This window comes from Carettochelys insculpta, chromosome 14 (assembly GCF_033958435.1).
Source record: "Carettochelys insculpta isolate YL-2023 chromosome 14, ASM3395843v1, whole genome shotgun sequence".
NCBI lineage: Eukaryota > Metazoa > Chordata > Testudines > Carettochelyidae > Carettochelys > Carettochelys insculpta.
In genome coordinates, this window is record NC_134150.1 from 8,723,363 (window position 1) to 8,749,445 (window position 26,083).

Here is a 26,083-nt window from a genome sequence, read left to right on the forward strand (position 1 = left end):
CCCCAGGGCAGCAGGGCTCAACCCCCAACACTGCAGCACCCCGCCCCCCCCGGCCTCACACGCCGGCAGCTGTGGAGCTACCCCACCAGCACCGACTGGTGGGAGCGGCTGGTGCTTGAGGAGTGGGACGACGACCGCTGGCTCAGGAACTTCAGGATGAGCCGGCAGACATTTATGGAGCTGTGCCAGTAGCTCACCACCGCACTCAGGCACCAGGACACTGCCATGCGGCGTGCCCTCCCTGTGGAGAAACGGGTCGGCATCGCTGTCTGGAAGCTGGCCACTCCAGACAGCTACCGATCCGTGGGACAGCAGTTTGGTGTCGGCAAGGCCACCGTCGGGGCTGTCCTCATGGAGGTAAGGCAGGACAGGGGAGGGGGGCCCAGGCAGAGGAGGGCAGGGGAGGGGAGGGCAGGAGAGGGCAGGGCAGGACCACGCACACCCTGCTCACCCCTCATTGGTGCTCTCCCATGTGCTTTCCCTGCAGGTTGTGTGTGCCATCAATGCCATGCTCCTGCACAGGCTCGTGAGGCTGGGGGACCCAGATGCCACCATCGCAGCCTTTGCCACCCTGGGCTTCCCCAATTGCTTCGGGGCTCTGGATGGGACTCACATCCCCATCCGCGCCCCGCATCACAGTGGAGGATGCTACATTAATCGCAAGGGCTACCATTCTGTGGTCCTCCAGGCCTTGGTGGACAGCCGGGGCCGTTTCCAGGACATTTATGTGGGCTGGCCTGGCAGCACCCACGACGCCCGGGTTTTCCAGAACTCGGGCCTGTGCCGCCGGCTGGAGGCGGGGACCTACATCCCCCAGTGGGAGATCCCTCTGGGGGACACCACCATGCCCCTCTGCGTCATCGCAGATGCGGCATACCCACTCCGGCCCTGGCTCATGCACCCGTACACGGGCCATCTCTCCGCTAGCCAGGAGCGCTTCAACCAGGGCCTGAACCACACGCGCCAGGTGGTGGAGTGCTTATTTGGCCGCCTGAAAGGACGCTGGAGATGTCTCCTGACCCGCCTGGATGCGGGCCCCAACAACATCCCCGATTGTGGGTGCCTGCTGCGCCCTGCACAATTTGGTGGAGAGCAAGGGGGAGACCTTTTTCCAGGGCTGGGCTGTGGAGGCCGGCAGGGCCGACCTGCAGCCACCCGCTGCCCCCAGTCGGCAGGTGGACCCCGAAGGGACCAGGGTCGAGGAGGCCCTGCGGGCCCACTTCGATGATGAGGCCGCAGGGTGAACTCTGCCAGGCCCCCCACTGCCCACCCCTTCCCCCACAACACTCCCTGCCCCAACGCCCACACCATGGAGCACCCAACCGCACCCCCCTCCCACTTTTCCTGGACAAATGACAGCACGCACTTGTGGCTGAACTTAAACTGCTTTTTCTTTTACAACTTTTTTTTTTAACTATAAATAAAACAAGAACAAACTATATACAACATGTGTGGAACAAAAGTAATGTGTACAAATAAAACAATAGTAATAAAAAAGTTTGTTCAGTAATAAAAAGAAAACCAGGGACGATAAAGGGGAGAACTATTTACATGGGGGGGATGGGGCAAACGGGGGGCACAAATTAATAAGTCACAACTATATACAAGGGGGGGGGCCACGTCCCAGGCCCCTCGCCCCTAAAGTCTGGCACTGGGCGTGGGAGGCCGGGAGCCCCACTGCAGCCGCAGCCCTGTCTGGGGCTGGCTGGGGGCGGGGCGAACCGGAAGATATGCCCGGCGAGTCTCAGCTGGCTCCAGGGGTCCTTCGGCGCTCCGGCCCTCGGTGGTGGGTGGCGGGGCGACGGTGGACGGGACAGCGACGTGCGGAGCAGCTGGTTGTGCGGCGGGTGCTGCGGCGGCCGGCGTGGCATGGGGGGCCAGGTAGTCCACCAGGCGGTTGAAAGTCTCCATGTAGGCCCCCCATGCCTCTTGGCGCCAGGCCAGCGCCCGCTCCTGCAGTTCGACGCGGTGTTGCTCCACCGCAGACGCTGCTCCGCCACCTCCAGCTGCCAACGGTGGATGGCCAGCAGCTGGGGGTCCGTCGCCGTCGGCTGGTGGTGGCGCAGGGTCCGCCGTCTAGCCCGCCGTGGGGCCGGTCGGTCCTTGGCCAAGGGGCTTGCCTGGAGCGATGGCCCCGGAGGGGTCTCCGGGACCACTGATGCCTCGCCAGCGCTCTCTTCCGGCCCTTCCGATGGTGCAGCTGCGGGACACAGGAGAGGAGGGGGGGGAAGAAGAATGGAGACAGGCATTAGTGTGGGCCTCGAGCCATGGCCTTTGTCCCCCCAGCCCTGTGCTGCAGGTTCCCCATCCCCGTCCCCGGGAGATGCTGCTGTGATGGATGGGGTTCAGGGGTCCCCCTGCACTGCACCCCGTCCCCTGGTGGGAGCGACTCTCACTTCACTCCGCAGGGTCTGACAGGAAAGGTTTCTTAGGCCACAGATGCCCAGTTTCTCCCAGGAGTGACAGCACCAGCTGTCAGAAGAGACAGTCCTTCCAACCCGTCCTGGGGAGAAGACCCCAAGGGGTGACCCTCTGGGATGCAGCTTTCCCCCTCCTCAGGCTGGCTGCCTTCCAGCTCTCCCTTCCCCTAGCCTCTACCTGTGGCCCCCGCCCTCCCCCCCCGGATTTCAAAGCCAGCTCGGCTCCTCCCTCCTCTTGGTTCAGGGCAGAGGTGTCACCTGCCAACTGTAGCCCCAGGATCATCGTTTGCCCCTGGGAGCTATTCGGCTCTTGTTGCTCATATCTAGCCTGAGTCTCCCTTTTGCACTCCCCCCACTCCATCACATGCTGCTGCTGCTGCTGCTGTGGGGTGTCCCACCCCCTCCTCCCAGGGGCCCCTCGAGGTTCCGCTCCCCTCTGCCCCGGGGATGGGGCATGGCACTGTCGTGCGAGGTGGGGGGGGGGCAGGGGCTGATGCACTGCTGTGAGGGACATGGCCCTGCTGTCCTTGGGGCCATGGCCATGTGAGTATGTGGGGGGCCCTGGACACATATCTATTACCCCCCGCCCCTCAAGCCCAGGGGTGTACACCAGAGGGGGATACATACCTGTCGGTCCACTCCCACGGTCCGGAGATTCCCGGGGGGCGGAGGCCCAGCTGCTGCTCCGGGATGGCAAGAGGAGGATCTGCAGCCCGGATTCTGCGGAGGAGGAGCCCCCCTCCTCCTCCTCCTCCTCCTCCTGCCGTGATGGCCCGGGGGTGGGCTCCGGGGGGCACCCCCGGGGTGCGGGGCTTACCTCCTGGGCGGACTCCGGCTGAGGGGCCTGCTGGGGCTCGTCAGCCGAAGTATCAAGGGTAGCTGGAGGGGAGGAGGTGTGCCGGGGGCCCAGGATGTTCCTGAGCTCCCTGTAAAAGGGGCAGGTGACGGGGGCGGCCCCAGATCAGCCGGCTGCATCCCGGGCCCGGGCATAACCCTGCCGCAGCTCCTTCACCTAACTCCTGACATGATCAGGAGTGCGGGCAGGGTGAACCCAGTCAGCCAGGCCCTCGGCCAGCTGAGCGAACGCATCTGCGTTCCGCCTCTTGCTCCCCATTACCTGGAGCACCTCCTCCTCGCTCCAGAGCCCCAGCAGGTCCCGCAGCTCAGCCTCCGTCCAGAAGGGGCCCCGCTGCCACTTGCCAGCCTGGCTGCCCGCCTGGCTGGGCTGGCTGCCCTGGCTCCCCTTGGGGGGGGGTCCCCTGGGGGCGCTGCCGGGCGGCCATTGATGGTCCTGTGGCTGCTGAGGGACGTGCAGGCTGGCCGCATGTCTGGGCTGGTGCCTGCATGTTCCCTCAGCTTCCTGCACAGGAAGGGAGGGGGAGGGGACCTTTAAGGGGCTGCTCCACGCGGCCACCATTGAGCTGAGGGGCTGCAGAGAGCGTCTCTCAACCCCTCAGCTGATGGCCGCCATGGAGGACCCCGCAATTTCGAAGTTGCGGGACGCGCAATGACTACACGGTCCCTACTTCGACGCTGAACGTCGAAGTAGGGTGCTATCCCCATCTCCTGATGAGGATAGCGACTTCGACGTCTCGCCGCCTAACGTCGAAGTTAACTTCGAAATAGCGCCCGATGCGTGTAGCCATGACGGGCGCTATTTCGAAGTTAGTGCCGCTACTTCAAAGTAGCGTGCACGTGTAGACATGGCTAATGAGGCTTTGTCTACACTCTACACTTCGATGCAGCAGTTTGGTCACAGTTGTTTATACTGGTGCTTTACAGTACTATAACTTGGTGCACTTGCGGTGCATGTGTGTGTGTGTGTGTGCGTGTGCATATTTTTTCAAGCCCATGAGTAAGATATTTATAGTGCAGTAACTTGCCAGTGTAGACAAAACACTACAGACTTGCATTAGTTGTTTTTTCTGACTCACATTGAGAACATCAAATAGGAGCCATAAATCACTTTGTATGCAACCATTTTCTGACCATTTTTCATTTACATGAATGCCAAATTTAGCCTGAACTATTCATTACAGTCAAGCAGCATCTCACTTTCATGCTTGCAATGATACACCACTTATCCTACCATAATTATATATTATTCAACTAACTGTGGTTACTTATATAAATGTTACATTAGATAAAATGATGATTTGCAATCAGGTAATTATTAAACATTTCCTTGAAAGCATTAGATCTGCTAAACAATTAACTTATTTTAATGATGTTTCAGTTTGATTCAGCCAAATCACAATATTCGTTTCGTAGCTGAATGCTAAAACTTATCTTTGGAAACTGAATTGAGACAGCATCTTTTCTTATTTTCTATTACTTCCCTGTGTGTAATTTTTACTTCTCTTTTCCCCACAACAGGTCATGTCAAATATCAAACAGTCCCTTACTCACCAATCCTAAACTGATGCACAGAGGTAATGTAAAAGCATGGTTAATGTGCATCTGTGTGCTGACCACCTGCTGTTGCTTTACAACTCTATTTCCTGAGGCATTTTGTTTGTGCCATGATTGATATTTACGACATGTACTTTGTGTGGGTGTCACATAGGGCCAATTTTCAAGAACAAGAAAATGGTGTAAAAGCATGCAACACAGGCCTTGACTCTTAGGCTTCCCACCCCATGACTTCAGTTGCTAACCTTCTGCTGAATGACTTCTCTGGGCACTTCAAAGAGTAAGAACTGGGGTACAAAAATTCCATTATGCTCTTTCCTCTACTTCTTGCATTTGAAACCCCTCTTTGGCCCAAATATTCCATAAGCCCTTAGTCTATGTCTACACCAGAAGGTTTTGTCGACAAAACACAGGGAGTGCCCAGATTCCCAAGGCATTCTATCGACAGTATATTGACAGAATGCAGCACTTTTGGCAACAGTCTTACCCCACTCCCCACAAGGCATAACGCCTCTGTTGACAGAGATCTGTTGACAGAAAGCCAGTCTGGATATTCTGGGGGGACCTCTGTCATCAGACAGGGCTTCTGAGACACCAGGCAGCCCTGTCTGTTGGCTATTTGTCAAGAGCACGGCCAGGTAGTCCAGCCGCTCTCTGTAGACAGAGCAGATCGCTCTTGCAATCCACTTGGCAATCTGGCTGTGATCTGCTGACAGACGTTTTATTGGATACCTTCCGACAAAAACTTCTGTCAACAAATCACTGTAATCTCGACACAGCCTTAGTGGTGACCACAACACTGATATTAAGGTGCACATGAGTACTGTGCAGGCACAAAGGGTCATAAGTTCCCTGGCTTTCAGGAGAAAAAAACTTTTCAAAACATTATTTTTTATGTGCAAACATAACATGACCTAAAATTATGTCACAAAATCCTTACGTTTTATTTGTGGAGGATGATAGGAACATTTATGCAAAGGTTTCACAGGGTGCACAGAACCTTTGAATAAACACCACAATTCAAAGGGAGAGAGAAGCACGGCAGCCCACTCAAAGACTTTTCAAAGGCTGCGTCTTTCTTTGATAAGATGCCCATCAGCTCTCCAACCCCATCCACCTACTGAATGAAATTCTGTAACACATGGGACTGAAAAGGCCACATTAAAATGTTGCTATTAAAAGTCACCTGGTCTCTACTGTCAGCCAGCATCCTCGTGCATGGCTTAACCTCACTCTTCAGGGATTCAGAGAAATGATGGGTAGGATCACTCAGGTGCTAACATAAAGGGGAAAGGAGTCCAGGAGAACCGGAAGTATTTTTAAAAAGCCTTACTTGAGGCAGAGGAACAAACTATCTTGATTCACAGTAAGACAAGCAAACATGGTAGACAACCAGCTTGGCTTAGCAGTGAAATCATGAGAAGCTTAAATACAAAAAGAAAGCTTACAAGAAGTGGACAACTGGTCAGAGTATAAATATATTGCTCGAGAATGCAATGATGTAATCAGGAAGGACAATGTGCAACCGAAATTGCAGCAAGCAAGGAATATGAAAGGTAACAAGAAAGATTTCTACAGGCATGTTAGCAATGAGAGAGTGATCAGATGGGGGCATGGTCCCTTGACTGGATGAGGAAGGTACAATACTCAGTCCTTGTTTTTTTGCTTCTCTTGTCACAAACAAGGTCAGCTCCCACACTATTGAACTGGGCAACAAAGATTGGGAAGAGGGTGGGCAGCCCTCAGTGTAGAAAGAACCGGTTAAGAACTATTTAGAAAAGGTGGGCATACACAAATCTATGGTGCCAAATGCAATGCATTCAAGGATGCTGAAGATGTTGGCAGATGTGATTGCAGAGCCTTTGGCTGTTATCTTTAAAAAATCGTGCAGATCTGCGGAGGTCCTGGATGATTGGAAAAAGCCAAATGTAGTGCCTATCTTTAAAAAGAGGAAGAAGGACAATCCAGGGAACTACAGTCTAGTCAGCTTCACTTCAGTCCCCAGAAAAATCATGGAGGAGATCCTCAAGAAATCCATTTTCAAGCACTTGGAAGGGAGGAAAGTGATCAGGAATACTAAACATGAATTCACCAAGGGTAAGTCATGCCTTACCAATCTGATTGCCTTCTATGATGAAATAACTGGCTTTGTGTACCTGGGGAGGTCAGTGCATGTGATATAATATAACTTTAGCAAAGCTTTTGATATGGTCTTCAACATAATTCTTACCAGCAAGTTCATGAAGTATGGATTGGATAAATGTTCTGTAAGGTGGACAGAAAGCTGGCGAGATTGTTGTGGGTAGTGACCAATGGCTCGATGTCTGGTTGACAGTCAGTTTCAAGCAGAGTGCTTCAAGGATCAATTCTTGGGCCAGTTTTGTTCAACATCTTTATTAATGGCCTGGATGAGGGGATGGATTGCACCTTCAGCAAGTTTGCTGATGAGACTAAGCAGGGGACGGGAGAGATTTGCAGCAGATCTACAGAAGTGATTATTCCCCTTTATTTGCACTGGTGAGGCCACATCTGGAGTATTGCATCCAATTCTGGGCCCCCCATCACAGAAAGGATGTGGACACATTGGAGAAGGTCCAGTGGTGGGAAAGGAAAATTATTAGGGGGCTGGAGCACATGACCCGTGAGGACCGGCTGAGAGATTTGGGCTTCTTTAGTCTGCAGAAGAGAAATGTGAGGGGGGGATTTGATATCAGCCTTTAACTACCTGGAGTCAGGTTCCAAAGCGGATGGAGTGAGACTGTTCTCAGTAGTGACAGATGACAGAAGGAAGAACAACGGTCTCAATTTGCACTGGAGGAGGTTTAGGTTGGGTATTTGGAAAAACTATTTCACTAGGAGGGTGGTAAAGCACTAGGATGCGTTACCTAGAGAGGTGGTAGAATCTCCTTTTCTAGTGGTCTTCAAGTACCAGTTAGACAAAGTCTTGGCTGAGATGATTTAGTTACAGTTGGTCCTGCTTTGAGCAGGGGGTTGGACTCAATGACCTCCTGAGGTCCCTTCCAGCCCTGTGTTTCTATGAATCAAGGCGTTAATTTTGGACAGATAGATGGGGGATGTGGGGATTTAATATACATTCTTCCAGAGGTGCAGGATTTGCAGTTTGCACCTTGCATTGAGAGAGTTTCCTCCCTTGGGTGGATGGTAGCATAGATAATTCAGCAGTATGCCACAGGCTTTTCTGACAGGCAACTGTGGATGGTGATCCAGAAGAGCTCCAGTGATCCCGAAGGTACCCTAATCATGTCTTTCCTCATAAAGTGTGCAGGAATTTCTGAAATCTGACCTGCCCAGCAAACCTGGATTGCAGACAACTTGCAGTGCTTCTTATCAGTGGGCCATGTAACCTGCATTTTGCCTTCAAAATTCCAGGCATGAATCAGACTCTGGTATAATATCTGCATGACCATTTCTCGTCACTGCCTAAAAATGGCCTTGACAAATGCTGTTGGCCCATATCTCAATCTCAGTGAGGAAATGGTTATTCTGAAAGCACCTTCTAATACCCCTTTTTTTACTGCAGTCTACAAAGCAGGAAGTAAACTGCAATTACTTTTCAGTCAAATGCAAAAAGTATAGAAATTTATTAAAATTATAAGATTTGTGCAGCAGCCATTTTAATTACCATGTACATCTTTTGGACTTAAAAACTCTAAACAACCTCAGATATTGCTTTTCCATTGGAAAACATGGTTTAGTGTGGACCCTTCCATTTAAAATAAAAACATTATTTATAAATAGGTAAGTCATTTTGGTGTCATTCGTCAACAATGAATTGTGTTTCTAATGTCTTCTTCATACAAAATCCTCTAGGGATCATGACACAACCTGCTGTAATTTTTTTACTTGTATTTTCAGAGAAGCAATATCTAATGTTCTTATTTCAGTTGATGGAGCTACACCAAAACTCCAACAGTTGGAAACAATCGCTTATAAGCCTCTTTTGCATGTTTAAAATTCTTCTTTCTACTTATAAAATGCATCAAACAAAAACTTCAGCATGTCAAAGACTAAACTGAAAATATTTGCTATTGAAACAGAATTTAATGTTGGGATCTAATTCAGACGGCTATTTTACCCTTTCTGAAAGGCAGCAAAGCAGAAATCAAAAGACATTTATCTAGTTCACAATTGGGCAGAGTTTACCTGTCTCCGATTGAGTCTAGATGAAATATAACAGCAGGATATAAAAGAGTGAGTGAATTGGTAGCTGCAAAATTGTGGAACTTTTGCTTTTCATGCTATTGTGGCATGTCAGAAGAGCTGAAGTCAGTAGTTTTCTCTGTGACATGAGCTCTTTTATGTGAAGCCTCAACAAGTAGGTCATCTTCATGTGCTTTGTTGTTTAATAGCTCCTGGCTCTCTCTCTTGCGTTTGTTAATCAGGTGGTTTTCTCCCTCATTAAACTTCCCCTCTGGGAGACCCATCGTCCTAAGACAGACTATAGCTGCAGCCTGTTCTGCTAACTTCTTTGACTTGTCCCTGAAGAGTAAGACAGAGCACGGGTAAAAACAGATGAAAAGCCTGCATAGTGCCAAGCACAGTGTAACATACCTGCTGCAACACAATGAAATAAACAGTATGGAACACTTAATGACAGTCTAACAGATGGAAAACAAGGGTGCTCAGTTCAACAGACATATGCACATCTTTGTAGGTGCCTGTGTTGCAGTAGGGTGTTGTTCCAAGTAGGAAAATCCTTTCTAGGAATACTGAGCCAAATGGAAAGTCCCAGCTTGACAAGGTCCTGGCGGGGATGACTTAGTTGGGGTTCATCCTGCTTGAAGTTGGGGCTGGACTCAATGACCTCCTGATGTCCCTTCCAGCCCCATGATTCTACTTACAGTCCCCAAAATCTTTATTCAGAAGGTAGGAGAATGTCAGTGGGAATTTGGCTAATTGTTGCAATCTTTACTCCGATTAACACCAGAAGTCATGAATAAATCACATACAATTTCAATTTATGGACTGACCCGCAAGTCCAAATGTATCACTAATGTGAGTTTAACTCCACTGAAATCAACAAAAACGGGAGTAGCTCGAGCAGCACTGAAACCCAGAAAACTGGCTTTGAGTATAGGGTTGTATGTTCTTTAAACTTCATACATGAAAGGATTCTGTTTCTCTTCAGCTAAGCTTGGCATGAGAATGATGGTCCAGCTGGAAGTTGTCAGATGTTTGAGTATTTCATCGAATTCCAATTGACAATTATACCATTGGAAGCAAAACTTCTAAAATAACCTTCTGTCTGTTGCATGTACATATTAAAAGGGGATTTATCCAACACTGATCTTCAAATTGTAACTTACTAGATCTGGGTGAGCAAAATACAGCCTGCCAAAGGTTTGGATCCAGCCTGCTGGACCCTCAGGAAGCTGGAGCCCATGTGTGTATCTGCACAGTGTGCCCCTTGGGACAGGGAGGTTTTCATGCACTTCCCCCTACCTGCAGCACTATTCTGGTAGCTCCCACTGTCTAGAAACTGGCCAATTAGAGCTAAAGGAGAAGTGCTTACAGGTTAAAACAGCTTGAAACACCCGCCACCCCCTTCCCCTCCAATGGGTGCACTGCACAGAGACACACCCAATGGCCTCAGAAGCCAGCTGCTTTGAGTGGTGTGCAGGGCTGCAGCAGACAGACAGCCTGCCTGAGGGTCTTGCTGGACCACCAGCCACATACAGCAAGTGCCTCCTAGCCAGAGTTTGCACTTAGCACCCACCCCTTCCTGCAACCTAATCCCTCCCTGAGGTCTGTATCCTCTACTGCACCCACTTGGATCCTGCAGCCCTTCTCCCACTCCAATCACCTGCTCCACGTTATAACTCTCTCTGTCACCCAAACTCTCTCCCATAACCCACACACCCTCCTGTACCCCAATCCCCTACTCCAAGCTCCCTACTTCAACTACCTCTCACTTTATACATGCCGTAAGTTTTGTTACTGCTCAAGAGCAAAAGTGCCATCCATTTTTTAAAATGTCAGTGTTAACTGACCCAAAGGAAATGTTTTTGGCTTTTAATTTCACCAAGCAAAGCAGGGGGAAAAACAAGTTTTGGTTAGTAACAAACCAAGTTCTTCTGACCAATTATTCACTCAGCTCAACAGGTTGTATCTGTTCTCCATCTTGAAAGAAAGAGAAGCCTGCTGCTGAGTGAAAGTTACTGCCATGAGGATGGTCATCTCCTCTCAAAAACCCCTTGCTTCCTGAAGGAATATTATGAAAATCGTGGGAAAGATTAAGTATACCTACTATTAGAGACAGTCTCTCTGCTATGAAGGGCCCTTGACTATGGGAATCGCTCCTGCTTGGTATATGTCTTATTTAATCTTGGACCACTTTACAGGAACTTTTTTCAAGATTTTCCTTCAAAGGTTTTTCCTCCCAATGTTTGTGAGGAACAACAGCACATCACAGAATCAATTCTACTAAGGCCTAGTTAGACCACGTCAGAGAAGACTTACCATAAGGTTGATCTATATTTTTGTTGAGCTACTGTGACAACTGAACAGAATAATCTGTCTAGTGATCTTTGAACCTAGAGACAGGAGAGAAACACAGGTGTAACTTGATATAAATAATTGTATTTTGTAAAATGAACAATAACACAGAATCCTTTCTAGTCTTGTCTATACTCTGTGAACATGTAACACCATTAACATTCTAAGCCTTCACACTGCAAAATATCCCTCACGAGATCAAAGCACTCAAGAAATCTATGGTTCAAACTAGAGCTGTTTCAAGAACTGCTTACATTGCCCTTATCCCATCTATCCTAGTATCCTACATCTAACAACAGCTACCAGCAGATGCAACATAAGCAAGTATCCAAAAAAAATCCTGTCACAATTACATAATGACTTGTGCATACTAGAAATTTCTTCCTAACACTTGTCAGTAAGAGATTGAGGGTTTGTCTCTCATATGTTTATGCCATCTAATAAAAATATTGATATTATTCATGTCCACTTGTAACCCTTTTGAATTTTGCTAAGGTCTTGGATTTAAATCACATCCTCCAACAAGTAATTCCAAAATATTGTGGTGTATTAAAAAAGTATGTCCTTTTTTCAGTTTTAAATCTGTTGCCTTTCAATTTTATTACTTGTTTAGTTTTTCTTATGTTAAAAAGACTCTAAATTCAAACTTTCCAATAGTTATACTGATAAAAGTGTCAGGACCATATCACACCATTACAGGTTTCTTTACTTTTCTATAAGCACTACCTACCTAGCATAGCACTTATCATGTGGGCTGTAGACACACTAACCCCTTTCAGAGGGGCTATGGTAATGTGGCACTTCGGAATACGCTAATGAGGCACTGTCATAAATATGCAGCACCTCATTAGCATAATGGCAGCTGCACGTGCTTCGAAACTGCCGGTTTCGAATCATACGCCGCCTGTGTACCCGGGGGCCTTTTGAAACAACCACCCTGATTTCGAAAGCCCTCTCTTCCCAAAGCTATGGAGAAGATGGTTAGAATTTCAAAATAAAGATGTTATTTTATGTCAGTTGTTTGTTTTCCTATTTTGTGAACATGTATTTCTTGTTTATCTACCACAGCAGCTGTAAAAATTGCTGCTGCCCAGACAGAGAAAGAAAAAGCAGACTTGTGACATCGTAGATGGCATGAGCAAGAATAAGCACAACTCTGGGAATTCTGCAGTGCTGCATTCTAATATTCCATGTCTCATTTAGCTTCTCAGTATTAGGCACACTTTGAATTATCATCGATTTACACAGAGACACAATGAAAATGCAGACAAGCTGCACACACATTTTTGCAGAAACTCAGGGAATTGGCATTTAAAAAAATACTATTAGTCAGTTTGAAAATGTTTATAATCTGGACATAAAACTGGGTGGCCCCCTGAAGTAAGAATGGGTAGCTGAAAGAATGGCATGTCAGAATTGAGATACAATGAATTGTAAGAGGAAAGCCTACTCAATACTTGAGTTCCTCACGATCATCAGTACGCCAACAATTCACACGTTTTATACAGAAAATAGTAATGGCCATTTTCAGTGGATTTTAAGGGAGATCAAATTTCACATGTTTTTATGCTGCAGAAATTCGCTCTTATTTCATGCTATTACTCTCTGGCTATGTCTACTCTTGCCCTGCCCAGTTTCTTTTGGGAAGAAGGGTGTTCGTGAAATCAGGGTTTCTTTTCGAAGGAACCCCGTCTACATGGCTAGTTTGCAATTTGAAAGCAGCACTTTCGATGCTCCAGGTGGCTGACAATATGCAAATGAGACACTGAATAGTTGTATCAATACCTCATTTGCATTTTGACCTGCTTCATTTACATGCCTATTCCAAAAGGGCGGGGCATGTGTAGATGTAGCCTTTACGATCTACAGGTGTCCATACCAAGCAGTCTAGCAACTATGTCAACAATTTTTAAAACAAGTTTCCTGACAGTGCTGATCTGCCTTGTACTTGTGCTGAGAAATGCAGAGGCTCACGGTTTCATAAACAGGTTGAGGGTGCTTTTCCTTCCTACACCATTCCAAGAGATACATTTTGGGAGTAATCTGTGGTGGATATTCTCGCCTAGACAAAAAAGAAAAACAAAATAATCCCACGATTTGTAATGAATACGTTTGTATAAAAAATGTCTATATAACAGACATATATTAGGTTAGACAGGCAATCTATCAGTGTATGACTGATTACTATAGTATTTTTACTAGTTTTTATTACTGGTATAATTTTAAAACTCACATGTAATAGGGCTTCGACCCCTTTCTTAGGTAACTGTTCCATTAATACAGCTTTAAATTGTTTTTTGAAAACTAATATTACATATTGGTTCCTTACTAACCATCTCCTACCTTAACTAAGTAGAGTCATACAAGCAATATGATAAGGTACTTATAGGAAAGTTGGTTCAAATTACCAGGAATTCTACTGAGTTTCAGGCTGAAACTGACATGCCACACCAAAGGACTTTGTTGGTTGTTTTTTATCACTTAACAGATAATTACCATAAATATTTTCCAACAGTAATTTTAAAAACTTCCAGGAATTAATTTATTACTTAGAAAGGGTTTGGAAGAGGAGAATTAGACTGGTTCTGTAATGAAAAAGTAGCATTAACAGATGCATAGGAAAGGTAAACATTGCTTCAATTATCAAAGAGGGAGTATCGTTCCTAGGTTATAGGCAGAGAATAGAAATACTACAGAGACATTGTGTTCAATCTTTAGCGACTCACATTTTACTCCTGATGAGTTTGAAAGCAAAAAGAGTGCCTTTGAAAGGTGCCTTGTATAATACTTAACCTATGGGGCAAGTCCAACAGATTCTCCAAGAGTTTGGGTAAGCAAAGTATAACAAAATTATTCTGCAAGATCACTTCAAAAATAGGCAATCTTAGATCAGTAATAATGTTTACAAATTGTGGTTCCCACAGTCCCTCAATTTAATCTCTCAGGCAATGTTTAGAGACATCTTCTGAAGACTTCCTGTACATATTAAGGAAAAATTATTCATGCGCTTGCTCCTGCACGGTATATAGGCTTAAGAGAAATAATTTCATGAGAATGATACACTTGGCCAATCACATCAAAATTATTTTTTAGAAGAGAAAACACTTTGCGCCTGCTAATTACTATGAACTTTGTGATTTCCTGCTGGAACTTGTGTGTGTCTGCAGGGAAAAAACTACAGTATTTAGAAAAATGTACTATGGCTTAATTAAATTCCATTAAAGAGAATTATACACGATAAAGTTTTAAAAGAAAAATCAGCTTTGTTTAGATCAATGTTGAGATTCTTTCATTTCTTGCCTCAAATTCTGTATAATGATTTACTGTAGTGCATTATTTCATGACAAGGCATGGAGGTGGTTTCCTCTTTAAAAGTTTACCCAAGAAGGTGCTGTAATATTTGATTTTCCAATTCTCACCTACAGAAGTCACAAAGTTTTGTCAGGTACCAACATCAGACAAAAGTGTTAACTGTAAGTTCAAAAAGATGGTGAAGAATTAACTTTGCATTCTTACTTGTCATATCTAACAGCCATTTTTATCACATCTGTGTCTTCCATCTGGTCATCTTCATCTTCTAACATGGACTTTAATGATGCCTTCTTAGCTTCCAGAAAAGCTGTTGTTTCTTCATATAAATGTGTCATTTCAAAGACTTCACTATAAAAAAAAGAAGTCACTCACCTGTAGTAACGATGGTTCTTCGAGTTGTGTCCCCGTGGGTGCTCCACAATAGGTGTCGGGCTCGCCCGGCGCCGCAGATCGGAATTCTTCTAGCAGTTTCTATTGGATTGCGCATGTGCTGATGCGCGCCACTCCCTTGCGCGCCCTCGGTCATGTGCGCAATCCTGTCCCCGCCAGTTCCTTGACCAACCGCCTCGGATGCTCCTGAAAAACACCAGACAGAGATCCGAAGCGGGGAGGATGAGCAGGTGATGGAGCACCCACGGGGACACATCTCGAAGAACCATCGTTACTACAGGTGAGTAACTTCTCTTTTTTCTTTGAGTGGTCCCCGTGGGTGCTGCACAATAGGTGACTACCCAGCAGTAACCCAAGTAAGGAGGTGGGTAATCGATTCATGTGCAGCTTGCCCCCGAGAGGACTGCTGTCGACAGATGGGTATCCTCATCGAACACCCGATGCAGGGCGTAATGCTTGGCGAAGGTGTCATAGGATGACCAGGTCGCCGCTCTACAGATGTCTTTTAACGGGATTCCCTTGAAGAAGGCTGTTGATGCCGCCACCACCCTGGTGGAGTGAGCCCTAGGCGGGGCCAGCAAAGGGGTCTTTCGAAGCTCGTAGCACATTTTTATACAGGACACAATGTGCTTTGAAATTCTCTGGGAAGAGAGGCCTTCCCCTTTTGACCTGGGAGCGAGAGACACCAGAAGCCTGTCCGTTTTCCGGAAGGACTTAGTTCTGTCTATGTAAAAGGCCAACGCCCTTCTCACATCTAGGAGATGTAGGCGCGCCTCCTTGCTGGAGCTGTGAGGCTTCGGGTAAAATGAGGGTAAAACTACTGGTTCATTAAGATGGAGCTCCGAGGAAACTTTTGGAACGAAGGCTGGGTGTAACCGTAAGATCACTGCCTCCTTTGAGAATACTGTGCAGGGTGGCATTGCCATCACTGCTGCAAGCTCGCTCACCCTGCGGGCTGACGTAATCGCAAGAAGGAAGGTTGTTTTCATAGTAAGGATTTGGAGGGGTACCGTGGCTAATGGTTTGAAGGGTGGTCCCAATAGCGCGCTGAGCACGAAGTCCAAACTCCACGACGGCGGTAGCCGTTTTCAAGGGGGGTACAGGTTTACTAGCCCCTTCAAGAACCTTGTGACAATAGGGTGGGTGAATACGGTGGGCCCTTCCTCTTTATGCCGAAAAGCTGATATAGCGGCGAGGTGGACCTTTAGCGAGGATAGAAAAAGCCCGTCTCGTTTGAGGTCCAATAGGTATTCTAGTATTACAGTTATAGGAACGTCAAGGGGAGCTAACTGTTTGGTGGAACACCAGGCTGTAAAGCATGTCCATTTCTGTTTGTAAGTCCTCCTGGTGGAGGTCCTTCGGCTACACTCCAAGACTTGTCGTACTCCCTCCGTACACGTGCTCTCTAAGGTGCTGAGCTATAGATTAACCATGCTTGTCAGTGTAGTCCCTGAGGGTGCGGGTGCACTATGGACCCCTGAGCCTGCGTGAGTAAGTCCGGCGCCACTGGTAGGGGGAGTGGTGGACGACCTGACATGCGCAGAAGCAAGGGAAACCATTGTTGCCGGTCCCAAGTTGGAACTATGAGTATCATGCGAGTTCTCTCCCTTCTGGCTTTCTGCAGAACCTTGTGGATAAGCGTTGTGGGGGGGAATGCGTAGAGTAGAGGGCCCTTCCATGAAATCATGAATGCATCCCCCAGGGACCCCTGCCCCATTCCTGCTCTGGAGCAGTACTGGGGACACTTCTTGTTGTACTGGGTGGCAAACAAATCGACTTGGGGAAACCCCCATGTACGAAATATGCGCTGTAGCAGGTCAAAGCGGATCTGCCATTTGTGTGTGAGTGCGAAGCGCCTGCTCAGCTGATCTGCCTTCATGTTGTGGGTGCCCAGCAAGTACGAGGCTTTCAACGTTATGTTGTTGGCGATGCACCAGTTCCACAATCGGACTGCTTCCGTGCATAACGCACGAGATTGTGCCCCTCCTTGTCGATTGATGTAGAACATAGTGGAGGTATTGTTGGTATTGATCCCGACTACTTTGCCGTGCAGGTATTCCCGAACATGTCTGCATGCACTGAACACTGCTCTGAGCTCCAGTATGTTTATGTGCAGAGTCTGTTCCGCAGGGGACCATAGCCCTTGCATCACCTTGCTGCCAATGTGCGCTCCCCATCCTATGTGGGAAGTGTCGGTTGTAAGAAAAATAGAAATTTGTGGTTGGTGGAAGGGCACCCCCACTAGCAGGTTCTTGGGATTTTCCCACCACGCTAGCGATCTGCGCACCTCCGTTGTGGGCGACACTACCCTGTGGACAGTGTGGGATGCCGGTTTGTAAACACTCGCCAGCCAATGCTGCAGGCTTCGCATGTGTAACCTGGCATTCTGTACCACAAACGTCGCTGCCGCCATGTGCCCCAACAGTTGCAGGCATGTTAGGACCGGCACCGTGGGGCTGTACATCATGACTTGCACCAGGGAGTTGATGGCGCGGAAGCGGGCGTTGGGCAGGTATACTCTTGATGTGATAGAGTTTATGCATGTCCCTATGAACTCTATATCTTGCGTGGGTTCGGTCTTTGACTTTGCGAGGTTGATAACTAGGCCCAGCGAAGTAAACGTGTTTGCGGTGACACGTATCCCAGTCGTGCAGATATGGAAAAATAAACACCCCCTGTCTGTGCAGGTAGGCTGATACCACTGCCAGGGTTTTGGTAAAGACTCTGGGTACCGAGGATAGGCCGAATGGAAGAACCCTGTACTGGAAATGTTCCCCGCCGACGATGAAGCGGAGGAAGCGTCTGTGTGCCAGCTGGATTGTAATAGGAAAGTAAGTGTCTTGTAAGTCGAGGGCTGCAAACCAGTCTCCATCGTCCAGTGCCGTAAGTATGGAGGCAACTGTAATCATCCGAAAGCACTGCTTGCGCAAGTAACGGTTGAGGCCCCGTAGATCCAAAATCGGCCTCCAGCCTCCTGTTTTCTTCTCTGTTAGGAAGTAGTGTGAGTAAAAACCTTTCCCTTGGAATTGTTCCGGCACACTTTCCACCGCCCCTATGAACATGAGGTGATCTACCTCCTGCTTCAGCCTCACCCCGTGGGCAGCGTCCCTGAGATGAGGCCGGGTGGGAGGTTTCGTCGGTGGAAGTGACTGGAAGAGGATCGTGTAACCCGTGGCTATAATTTCTAGCACCCATTTGTCTGTTGTGCTCTTTTGCCATTGGGAGTGGAATGGTTTGCGGCGATGATGGAACATGAGATGAGAATGGCATTGAGCGATGGTGTTGATAGTGCAGTCCTCGACATACCCGTCAAACTTGCTGTCTCTGGGCTTGCCCCGAGGGTGTACGGCCTTGTTGAGAACGTCGCCTGGAGGCCCTGTACTGCTGCTGCTGTTGATGGCGCCTTTGGTCATAGCCTCGCTGATATTGTGCGCGCTGTGGTTGGTAAGCGTAGCGTCTTTGCTGAGGATAGAATTTCTTTTTTTTGTATGGGGCAGTATAAATACCCAAGGTCTTAAGCGTGGCCCTCGAGTCTTTGCTGGAGTGGAGGACCGAGTCGGTTGAGTCCGCAAACAGCTTTTGCTTGTCAAAAGGAAGATCCACGATCTTCGCCTGTAGGTCTCTGGGGATACTGGACGTCTGGAGCCAGGATTCCCTACGCATTACCACTGCTGCAGCTGTTGAACGTGCCGCTGTGTCCGCCACGTCCAGGGCAATCTGGACTCCCGTCCGCGATGCCGCGTAGCCCTCTTGGACAATTGCCTTTAACACTGGCTTCTTGTCTTCCAGAAGTGAATCCATGAGAGGAGTGAGTCTAGAGTAATTGTCAAAGTTATGGTTTGATAGATGTGCCGCGTAATTTGCCATTCTCAATAATAGGGTAGAGGAGGAGTAGACCTTCCTGCCGAACAGCTCTAATTTCTTAGCATCTTTATCCGACCCCCCTGATTTGTACTGAGACGTCTTCGACCTCTGCTGGGACGATTTGACCACCAAAGAATTGGGCTATGGGTGGCTAAACAGGAACTCCATGCCCTTGGCTGGGACGAAGTACTTCTTATCTGCTCTCTTGTTCGTAGGCGGAATAGAGGCCGGAGCCTGCCATATGTTAGTGGCTGACTCCATAATTGCTTCGTCCAGCGGGATAGTGATTTTAGATGAAGTTGGGGGTCTCAAATTTTTCAGGAGTTTATGGTGCTTCTCCTGCACCTCTGCTATTTGAATATCCTCCGTGAATGCTACCCTTTTGAACAGCTCCTGGAATTGTTTAAGGTCATCCGGAGGGGAGACATCCCCGGGGGCAATGGCCTCATCTGAGGAGGATGAGGAGGAACCACTGGGGTAAGCCTCCCCCAAATCCTCTGGCTCCCGAGTTCAGTGGTATACTTGCTCCCTGGTGGGCTGTGAAGGGAAGTCTCAGGACTCTGGACCTAATTCCCCCTGGGACAATTGTGTTCCCGTCCCAGAGCGAGAGTGTACACGGGAGTATTGACGAGTAGTAGGAGAGGACCTGCCCCTGGATCTAGACCTGCAGTGTCTGTGTTCAGCATGATGAGGACAACCATAGCAACATGGGCAAGGGCCCGGTGATGGAGACCTGGACCACGATCGGGGAGTGTACCCATGATGTCTGGGAGAGCGGGATCTCTGTGACGACATTGATAGTGGTGAAGCTGGTTTGTGATAGTACTCAAGGGGATCCATGCCCAAAAATGGTGAAGGTGGCCTGAGCCACGGCAAAATTGGTTGGAGGAACGGAGAGGGAGGCCCGAAATAAGCCGGTGGAGTTGCCGCCCAGCGGTGCGGCGTGTGTATCTCAGGAGGCGGGCTGGGTGATAAGGGCATCACAGCCCTGCCTGGAGATGGACTAAGGTGCTGGGTTTTAGCTCTAGCCTTGCCCCTCCCTTGCAGGGTGGGCACCGCCCCCTCCCATGCTGGGGATCTCGGCCCCGTTGTCAGCGCCGCGCTCGGCACCGTCAACAGCGGTGCCACACGGGTAGCTTCCTCTGGCGCCGGCAGGCCCCATGCTGGGTGCCCCTGCGCCGTCGGCGCTGCGGGAGCTGGTGCCACGTGCAGTGGCACCGCTGATTCCGGCGCTTGCCGCGCTGGCGCTCGTGGCGCCTTCCGTGCCGCCTGCTGTATAGTCGGAGGCCCGGCCTCGGCCACGTGCGCTGCTGCGCTGCCGCTTTCATCAGCTCGTGGCTGGGGGCTCTGCGTTCTGCCCGTACTGCTCGCTGGGACTGCCGGCAAGGATTGAGCCGGGGAGAGTTTCCTCCTCTTCTGCACAGAGGGGGTCAAAGAGGCTGCCTTCCTTTTATGCGACCCAGAGGGCCCTTCTGTGTGAGGCTTCTCCGGCGGCTCAGGCTGGAGGGCTTTATCAAACAAGATCATTTTGAGCCTCATTTCTCTGTCCTTCCTGGCCCTGGCTGTAAGCTTAGCGCAGTGGGAACACTTCTGGGTAACATGAGACTCCCCCAGGCAACGAATGCATTCACTATGCCCATCTGAGACCGGCATGCCTCGCAGCATGACTCACACTACTTAAACCCCGAGGAAGCCATCGCGGTGAGTCTTTACTGTTAATAGGGTACTTAGCCACTAATCAGTGCTTTCTAACCCAAAATAACATTCACGGCCTTCAGGGCAGCGGACGGCTTAACAGCCTATTGTCCGCCCCTCTCTCCTTCGTTCCTCTTCTGTCTGCTATTTAATATGCTCTTCTCTCTTTTTTTTTTTTTTTGTATAATAGTGACAAACAACGAACTAACACATAAAAGCTGCGTCTACACGTGCACGCTACTTCGAAGTAGCGGCACCAACTTCGAAATAGTGCCCGTCGCGTCTACACGCGTCGGGCGCTATTTCGAAGTTAACTTCGACGTTAGGCGGCGAGACGTCGAAGTCGCTAACCTCATGAGGAGATAGGAATAGCGCCCTACTTCGACGTTCAACGTCGAAGTAGGGACCGTGTAGACAATCCGCGTCCCGCAACGTCGAAATTGCTGGGTCCTCCATGGCGGCCATCAGCTGGGGGGTTGAGAGATGCTCTCTCTCCAGCCCCTGCGGGGCTCTATGGTCACTGTGGGCAGCAGCCCTTAGCCCAGGGCTTCTGGCTGCTTCTGCGGCAGCTGGGGATCTATGCTGCAGGCACAGGGTCTGCAACCAGTTGTCGGCTCTGTGTATCTTGTGTTGTTTAGTGCAACTGTGTCTGGGAGGGGCCCTTTAAGGGAGCGGCTTGCTGTTGAGTCCGCCCTGTGACCCTGTCTGCAGCTGTGCCTGGCATCCCTATTTCGATGTGTGCTACTTTGACGTGTAGACGTTCCCTCGCTGCGTCTATTTCGATGTTGGGCTGAGCAACGTCGAAGTTGAACATCGACGTTGCCGGCCCTGGAGGACGTGTAGACGTTATTCATCGAAATAGACTATTTCGATGTCGCAACATCGAAATAAGCTATTTCGATGTTGGCTGCACGTGTAGACGTAGCCAAAAACAACTATCTTATCTGTCTCAGGCTTCAGCCGGAGCGGATTCCGTCTGCAGCCGATGGCAGTTGAGAAGGAACTGGCGGGGACAGGATCGCGCACATGACCGAGGGTGCACAAGGGAGCGGCGCGCATCAGCGCATGCGCGATCCAATAGAAACTGCTAGAAGAATTCCGATCTGCGGCGCCGGGCGAGCCCGACACCTATTGTGGAGCACCCACGGGGACCACTTGAAGAAGAAATTGACTTCTATTAGCATTAGCAGAAAATGTATGTGTTTTGACGACCCCATTTTAGTAATTAGTTGAAATACATTAGAAAATAAACTTATTTCAAGTAAGTTATATGTGCTTTGAAAACTAAGATGATGTACAGTTAGTTATGTGCTGCCAGGTAATGATGCCTAGAGTCATGAGATTCTATGTTCATCATCTCTCCTAGACTTACTGCAAAGTTTGCTCATCCTACAGGAAAAGCTCATTCCTCTACCTGATGGTCTAAATACTAAATCTGGGATCTGAAAGCAAATCAAAAAGCCATCACAGGCTATGCAATTCCAGTTAAGTTACAACTTTACAGCTACATAAGCCAATACAGAATTCAGCTCTGTCCCTGAGACCTGCACCAGACCTGGTGGAGTTCTTTTACTCTGATGCAGATGCTGCTGCCAGTGCAGTCAGGGTGACCTCAGGTGGTGAGGCCACTGGCCAGCTGGTCAAAGGCCTTTGTGTTCCTCTGCGGTTGCCAGTTTGCTGAAAGACCACCTCCTCCCCCCACAGAGCAAGGAGGTCCCTCAGCTCGTCCTCGGTCCAGGAGGGTCACCTACTGGCATGGACCTTGCCTGGGTGCTGTGACCCCTCAGACTTCTCATCTGGGGCCCCCGGAGGGCAGGAAAGTGCTGGCGTGCTGCCATGGTGGCCAGGGAGTGCAGAGGCTGTCTGGTGCTTCAAGCAGGGGCAGTTCGAGTGGGAGTTCATGCTGCCCCTGCTTGTGACACGGTCTCAGCTTCCTGCCTAGGACTGCTGGGGAGCTGCTTCCTTTCAGGTGGCTGGCAGGGACCACAGAGTTAACTTCAAAGTAAGGGAAAGTGTGTGTAGATGCTCTGCATGCTACTTCAAAGTAAGTTTGCAGTGTAGACCCAGACAAAGAGAATAAAAACTCTGTAGTATGCCAAAACTTCTACTGGGGTCAATTTAACGTCAATATCTCTAGGAAGCAGTGTGAAATCACACTACTAACTATGCAGATATTTTTCATTTATTAAAAAAACCCTAAATGTTCTTCAGTTATCTGGTATTTAAACAGATTGTTCAAAACATTGTTCCAAAGGCTTATGGATTGCTAAGGCAGGTCTGTGAAACAGCAATGTTGCAAGCACAGAATTATACTCTGAAAGTGGCAGAAACAAATCTCCTGTGAATCAGCTCATCTGGATGGCATCAACAGAGAAAATGCTGGCACCTGCTGGAGACATAATCCCAGACTAGATGAACTATTGGTCCAATCCAGTACAGCAGTTCCCACTTCCTCATAAAATGCTTACCAGATTTCTTGAATAGACTGTGCTGCATGCAGTTTCTTTCCTTGTGTGGTTTCTAACTGTTCTCTTAACATTTGACACAGACAGTACTTTGTGTTGGTATAGTGATTATCGTATCTCACTGCCTGAAAGAAAGAGACATGCAATCTATAAAAATACACTGAAGAAAGAACTATTCATACTACCTAACCTTTCACATGTTTCTGGCTGCATTTCAAAACAGTTTACAGGATATAAAGCATAGTGTACATATTTCTCAGTTAAGTCAGTATCATGGATTAATAAAGTCTAGAACTCTTCTTTCTGGAAAAAGAAATCAGAATTTTATTGGCTTTTTATAGATATGCGAAAAACAAAAAAACTTGACAAGAATTTCACACACATGCTACTTTACTAGTCAAATTAATGGATTTTACACCTTTGGGTACAGTGGAAGTTCCATTAATTTGATTTTTGTTCTTTGTCATTCATCATTCCTTGATTTTACCCTCCAGATTTGAGCAAATGAAAGTTATATGGGGATGGGGCTCCAGCTGAGCAATCTACTCATCTGTGTAACCAGGCCAGTAACTATTCACATTCACAAATGCTTTGTTGATTTCGACATAAGCTACCTCTGACAGTTCAGCAGTAGTATGAGCTGTACTATAAATTCTGCTTTAGGGATATTTTTAACAAAGCCAACTCCAAAGACTAATTTGGCCCAATCTGTTGGTTAACTCCAATGACAATGGATTTAACAGCACAAATGAATTTGGCACACCTTTAGTAGGGCTGAAAATAAATTTCTATATTGTGCATTTTAGGCTGTAAATGTTAGCTTATTTTAAATTTAACTTTTATAGAGTTTTTTAAATGTAGCCTTTTTCATGGTGGCTAAAAAACTGAATAATAAAAAATTAAGACACTGTCAAAATGACTGAAGTCCAATTCCTTTATTTTTTTACATGTGCTTCTCTTTCATAGGATCATAGAATCGTAGAACAATAGAGCTGAAAGAGACCTAAAAAAAGCCGAGTCCAGCCCCCTGCTCTAAGCAGGACCAAACCCAACTGATTTACAACACTACAATGAAACAGCTGAACAACTTTCTCTTTGCTTTCCTGCCATTAGAAAAAACCCTAACACTTTCTAGATGAGGAAAATAATTCTCTACAGTACTTTAAATTGCTTTAGAAAACCATGAAAGTGTGTTGCCTGCCTATACAGAATTTATCTTTTTATTCTTACTTTGCTGCATTTAGTATCACATTCACTGTTGTAGAATTCACAGCCTTGGCACTACTAGCACTAGTCCTGCAAAAGTGCAGAGATTTTGAGGTAGTCCCAAAAGCCTGAGAAATCTTTCTAAAATCTGAGCATCAATAATGAGAAAAGGCAAGCACAATAGGTAACTTGTCCCCACAAAAATTTACTTAAGGTAAGACCATCACCTAGACAAAAACTCAATGATGTATTCACTGAAAAGCTGGTAAAAATTGTAGTAGTTTTCATCTTATGCAATGCACAAAAATATTACAGGAGCTTTACTTACTGAAAAACAATGAGGAATTAAAAACATCTTACACGAACTTGTCTCGCTAAATCATCTTAATTACAAATTAAAATTTTCCCACACATACATATTTGATGTATTCCTGCATGACTTCCTTCAAGGGACAAAGGCCATCTCTTCTGAAGATGGATGGATTCCACATGGCAGCACGAGCTATCATTACTGATGAAGCACCGGTTGCTTGTTGGAAGGCTTCAATGTCAGTATATTCTTTGATGAAGTCATGAGATCCACCACTGAAAATGAACATCTTTGTTACGATTAACATGACGCCGCTATGCAGATAACAGTGTATTCTTCACATGAACAGAACTGGGCATGTATGACACTACAGAAGGCTACTTGGTTATCATGTTATTCATTGTTGGCAAATTCTGGGAGAATGAATGATTTGGAGGATTATTAGTAATAGGATATGAAAGCCTGCCAAAATCAGGACAGATCCTTAGTGATGCCAAGATATTAGCATCTGATGACTTGTAGGCAGCCTCTGTTTGCTCATATCAATCCAGTTTCCAGTGAATAGTTCTCCTCAGTCCAAGATACATCCATAATAAGTACAAATTGCCTTAGTTTTCCTAAAGGAATATATATTGGCTGAGATTTCTTAAAAGAGACAAGCACAGCTTCATCAACTATGTAACAGTTTTTAAACAGTCGGCTGTTCTGGTATGAAAATGCTGTTTGATGGCCTGTGCAAAACAAGTTTGATGATCTCAGTTCAATTCCCGATGGACAGCGTACACCTCAGAATACATCCTCCAAAACAGGCACCCCTTGTTGATAATTATAGTCGAAAGCAAACTGGCAAGTGAACAATGAGTAAAAGCATACTCTGCCTCTGCCTAAGATGTATGTGTTTTGTAGCTATAACAGCTAACTCACTTTAAATATGAACTTATGTTAAATACAGTCATAAAAATTCTTCTGGGACCCCTTAAACTGAGAAGGGGTTGGGCAGCAGAAAGTGGCTCTGGACTCTGCTGCTGGTTGCTGCTGCTCTCCCAGCCAGGGAATTTCAGCCAATCAGAGCAGCGGAGGGAGGTGCCTGGGAGCAGGGGGGAATAGGCACAGAGCCATGTGCACCCAGCAGTGCTGCAAAGGGAAGTGCACCCCCATCACCCAGACCCCACGCCCCCAGACAGCTCCTGTGCGCCTCCCATCCAGACCCCCATCCCCTCCTGCCCAGACTCCCCACCCTTCTCCCCACTCCTTCCAAGACCCTTCCCTTCTAGATCCCAAACCCTCCTGTACCTTTCCTCTCACCTAGACCCACACCCCCAATCTGTTCATGCAATCCGTCCCACCCAGACCCCCACTCCTCTCCTACATCCACCTTCTGCCCAGATCGCCCGCCCCCAGGCTACTCCTACATCCTCCCTCCCGTGCAGAGCCCCCACAAGTTGGGGACCACAGCAGTAGGGTTTTCCCCCGCTCACTTCTGTGGCCCCTGA

At 47.8% G+C, this 26,083-nt stretch overlaps 1 protein-coding gene across 6 annotated transcripts in view; it reads right to left on the reverse strand.

Moving 5' to 3' along the window:
* Positions 1–26,083, reverse strand: part of DUS2 (dihydrouridine synthase 2) — a 133,101-nt gene that overhangs the window by 17,303 nt on the left and 89,715 nt on the right. For 3 of the 6 annotated variants that reach the window (XM_075008535.1, XM_075008540.1, XM_075008536.1), the window contains 6 exons: positions 24,697–24,865; positions 23,078–23,199; positions 14,865–15,008; positions 13,323–13,410; positions 11,313–11,386; positions 8,353–9,332 (listed from right to left, as the gene is read on the reverse strand). In XM_075008535.1, the coding sequence (XP_074864636.1) occupies positions 9,092–9,332; positions 11,313–11,386; positions 13,323–13,410; positions 14,865–15,008; positions 23,078–23,199; positions 24,697–24,865 (838 nt within the window). In that variant the 3' untranslated portion in view covers positions 8,353–9,091. Of the gene's footprint in view, positions 1–8,352; positions 9,333–11,312; positions 11,387–13,322; positions 13,411–14,864; positions 15,009–23,077; positions 23,200–24,696; positions 24,866–26,083 lie in introns of those variants that run through there. The other 3 variants (XR_012647444.1, XM_075008538.1, XM_075008537.1) reach the window with 2 other exon arrangements.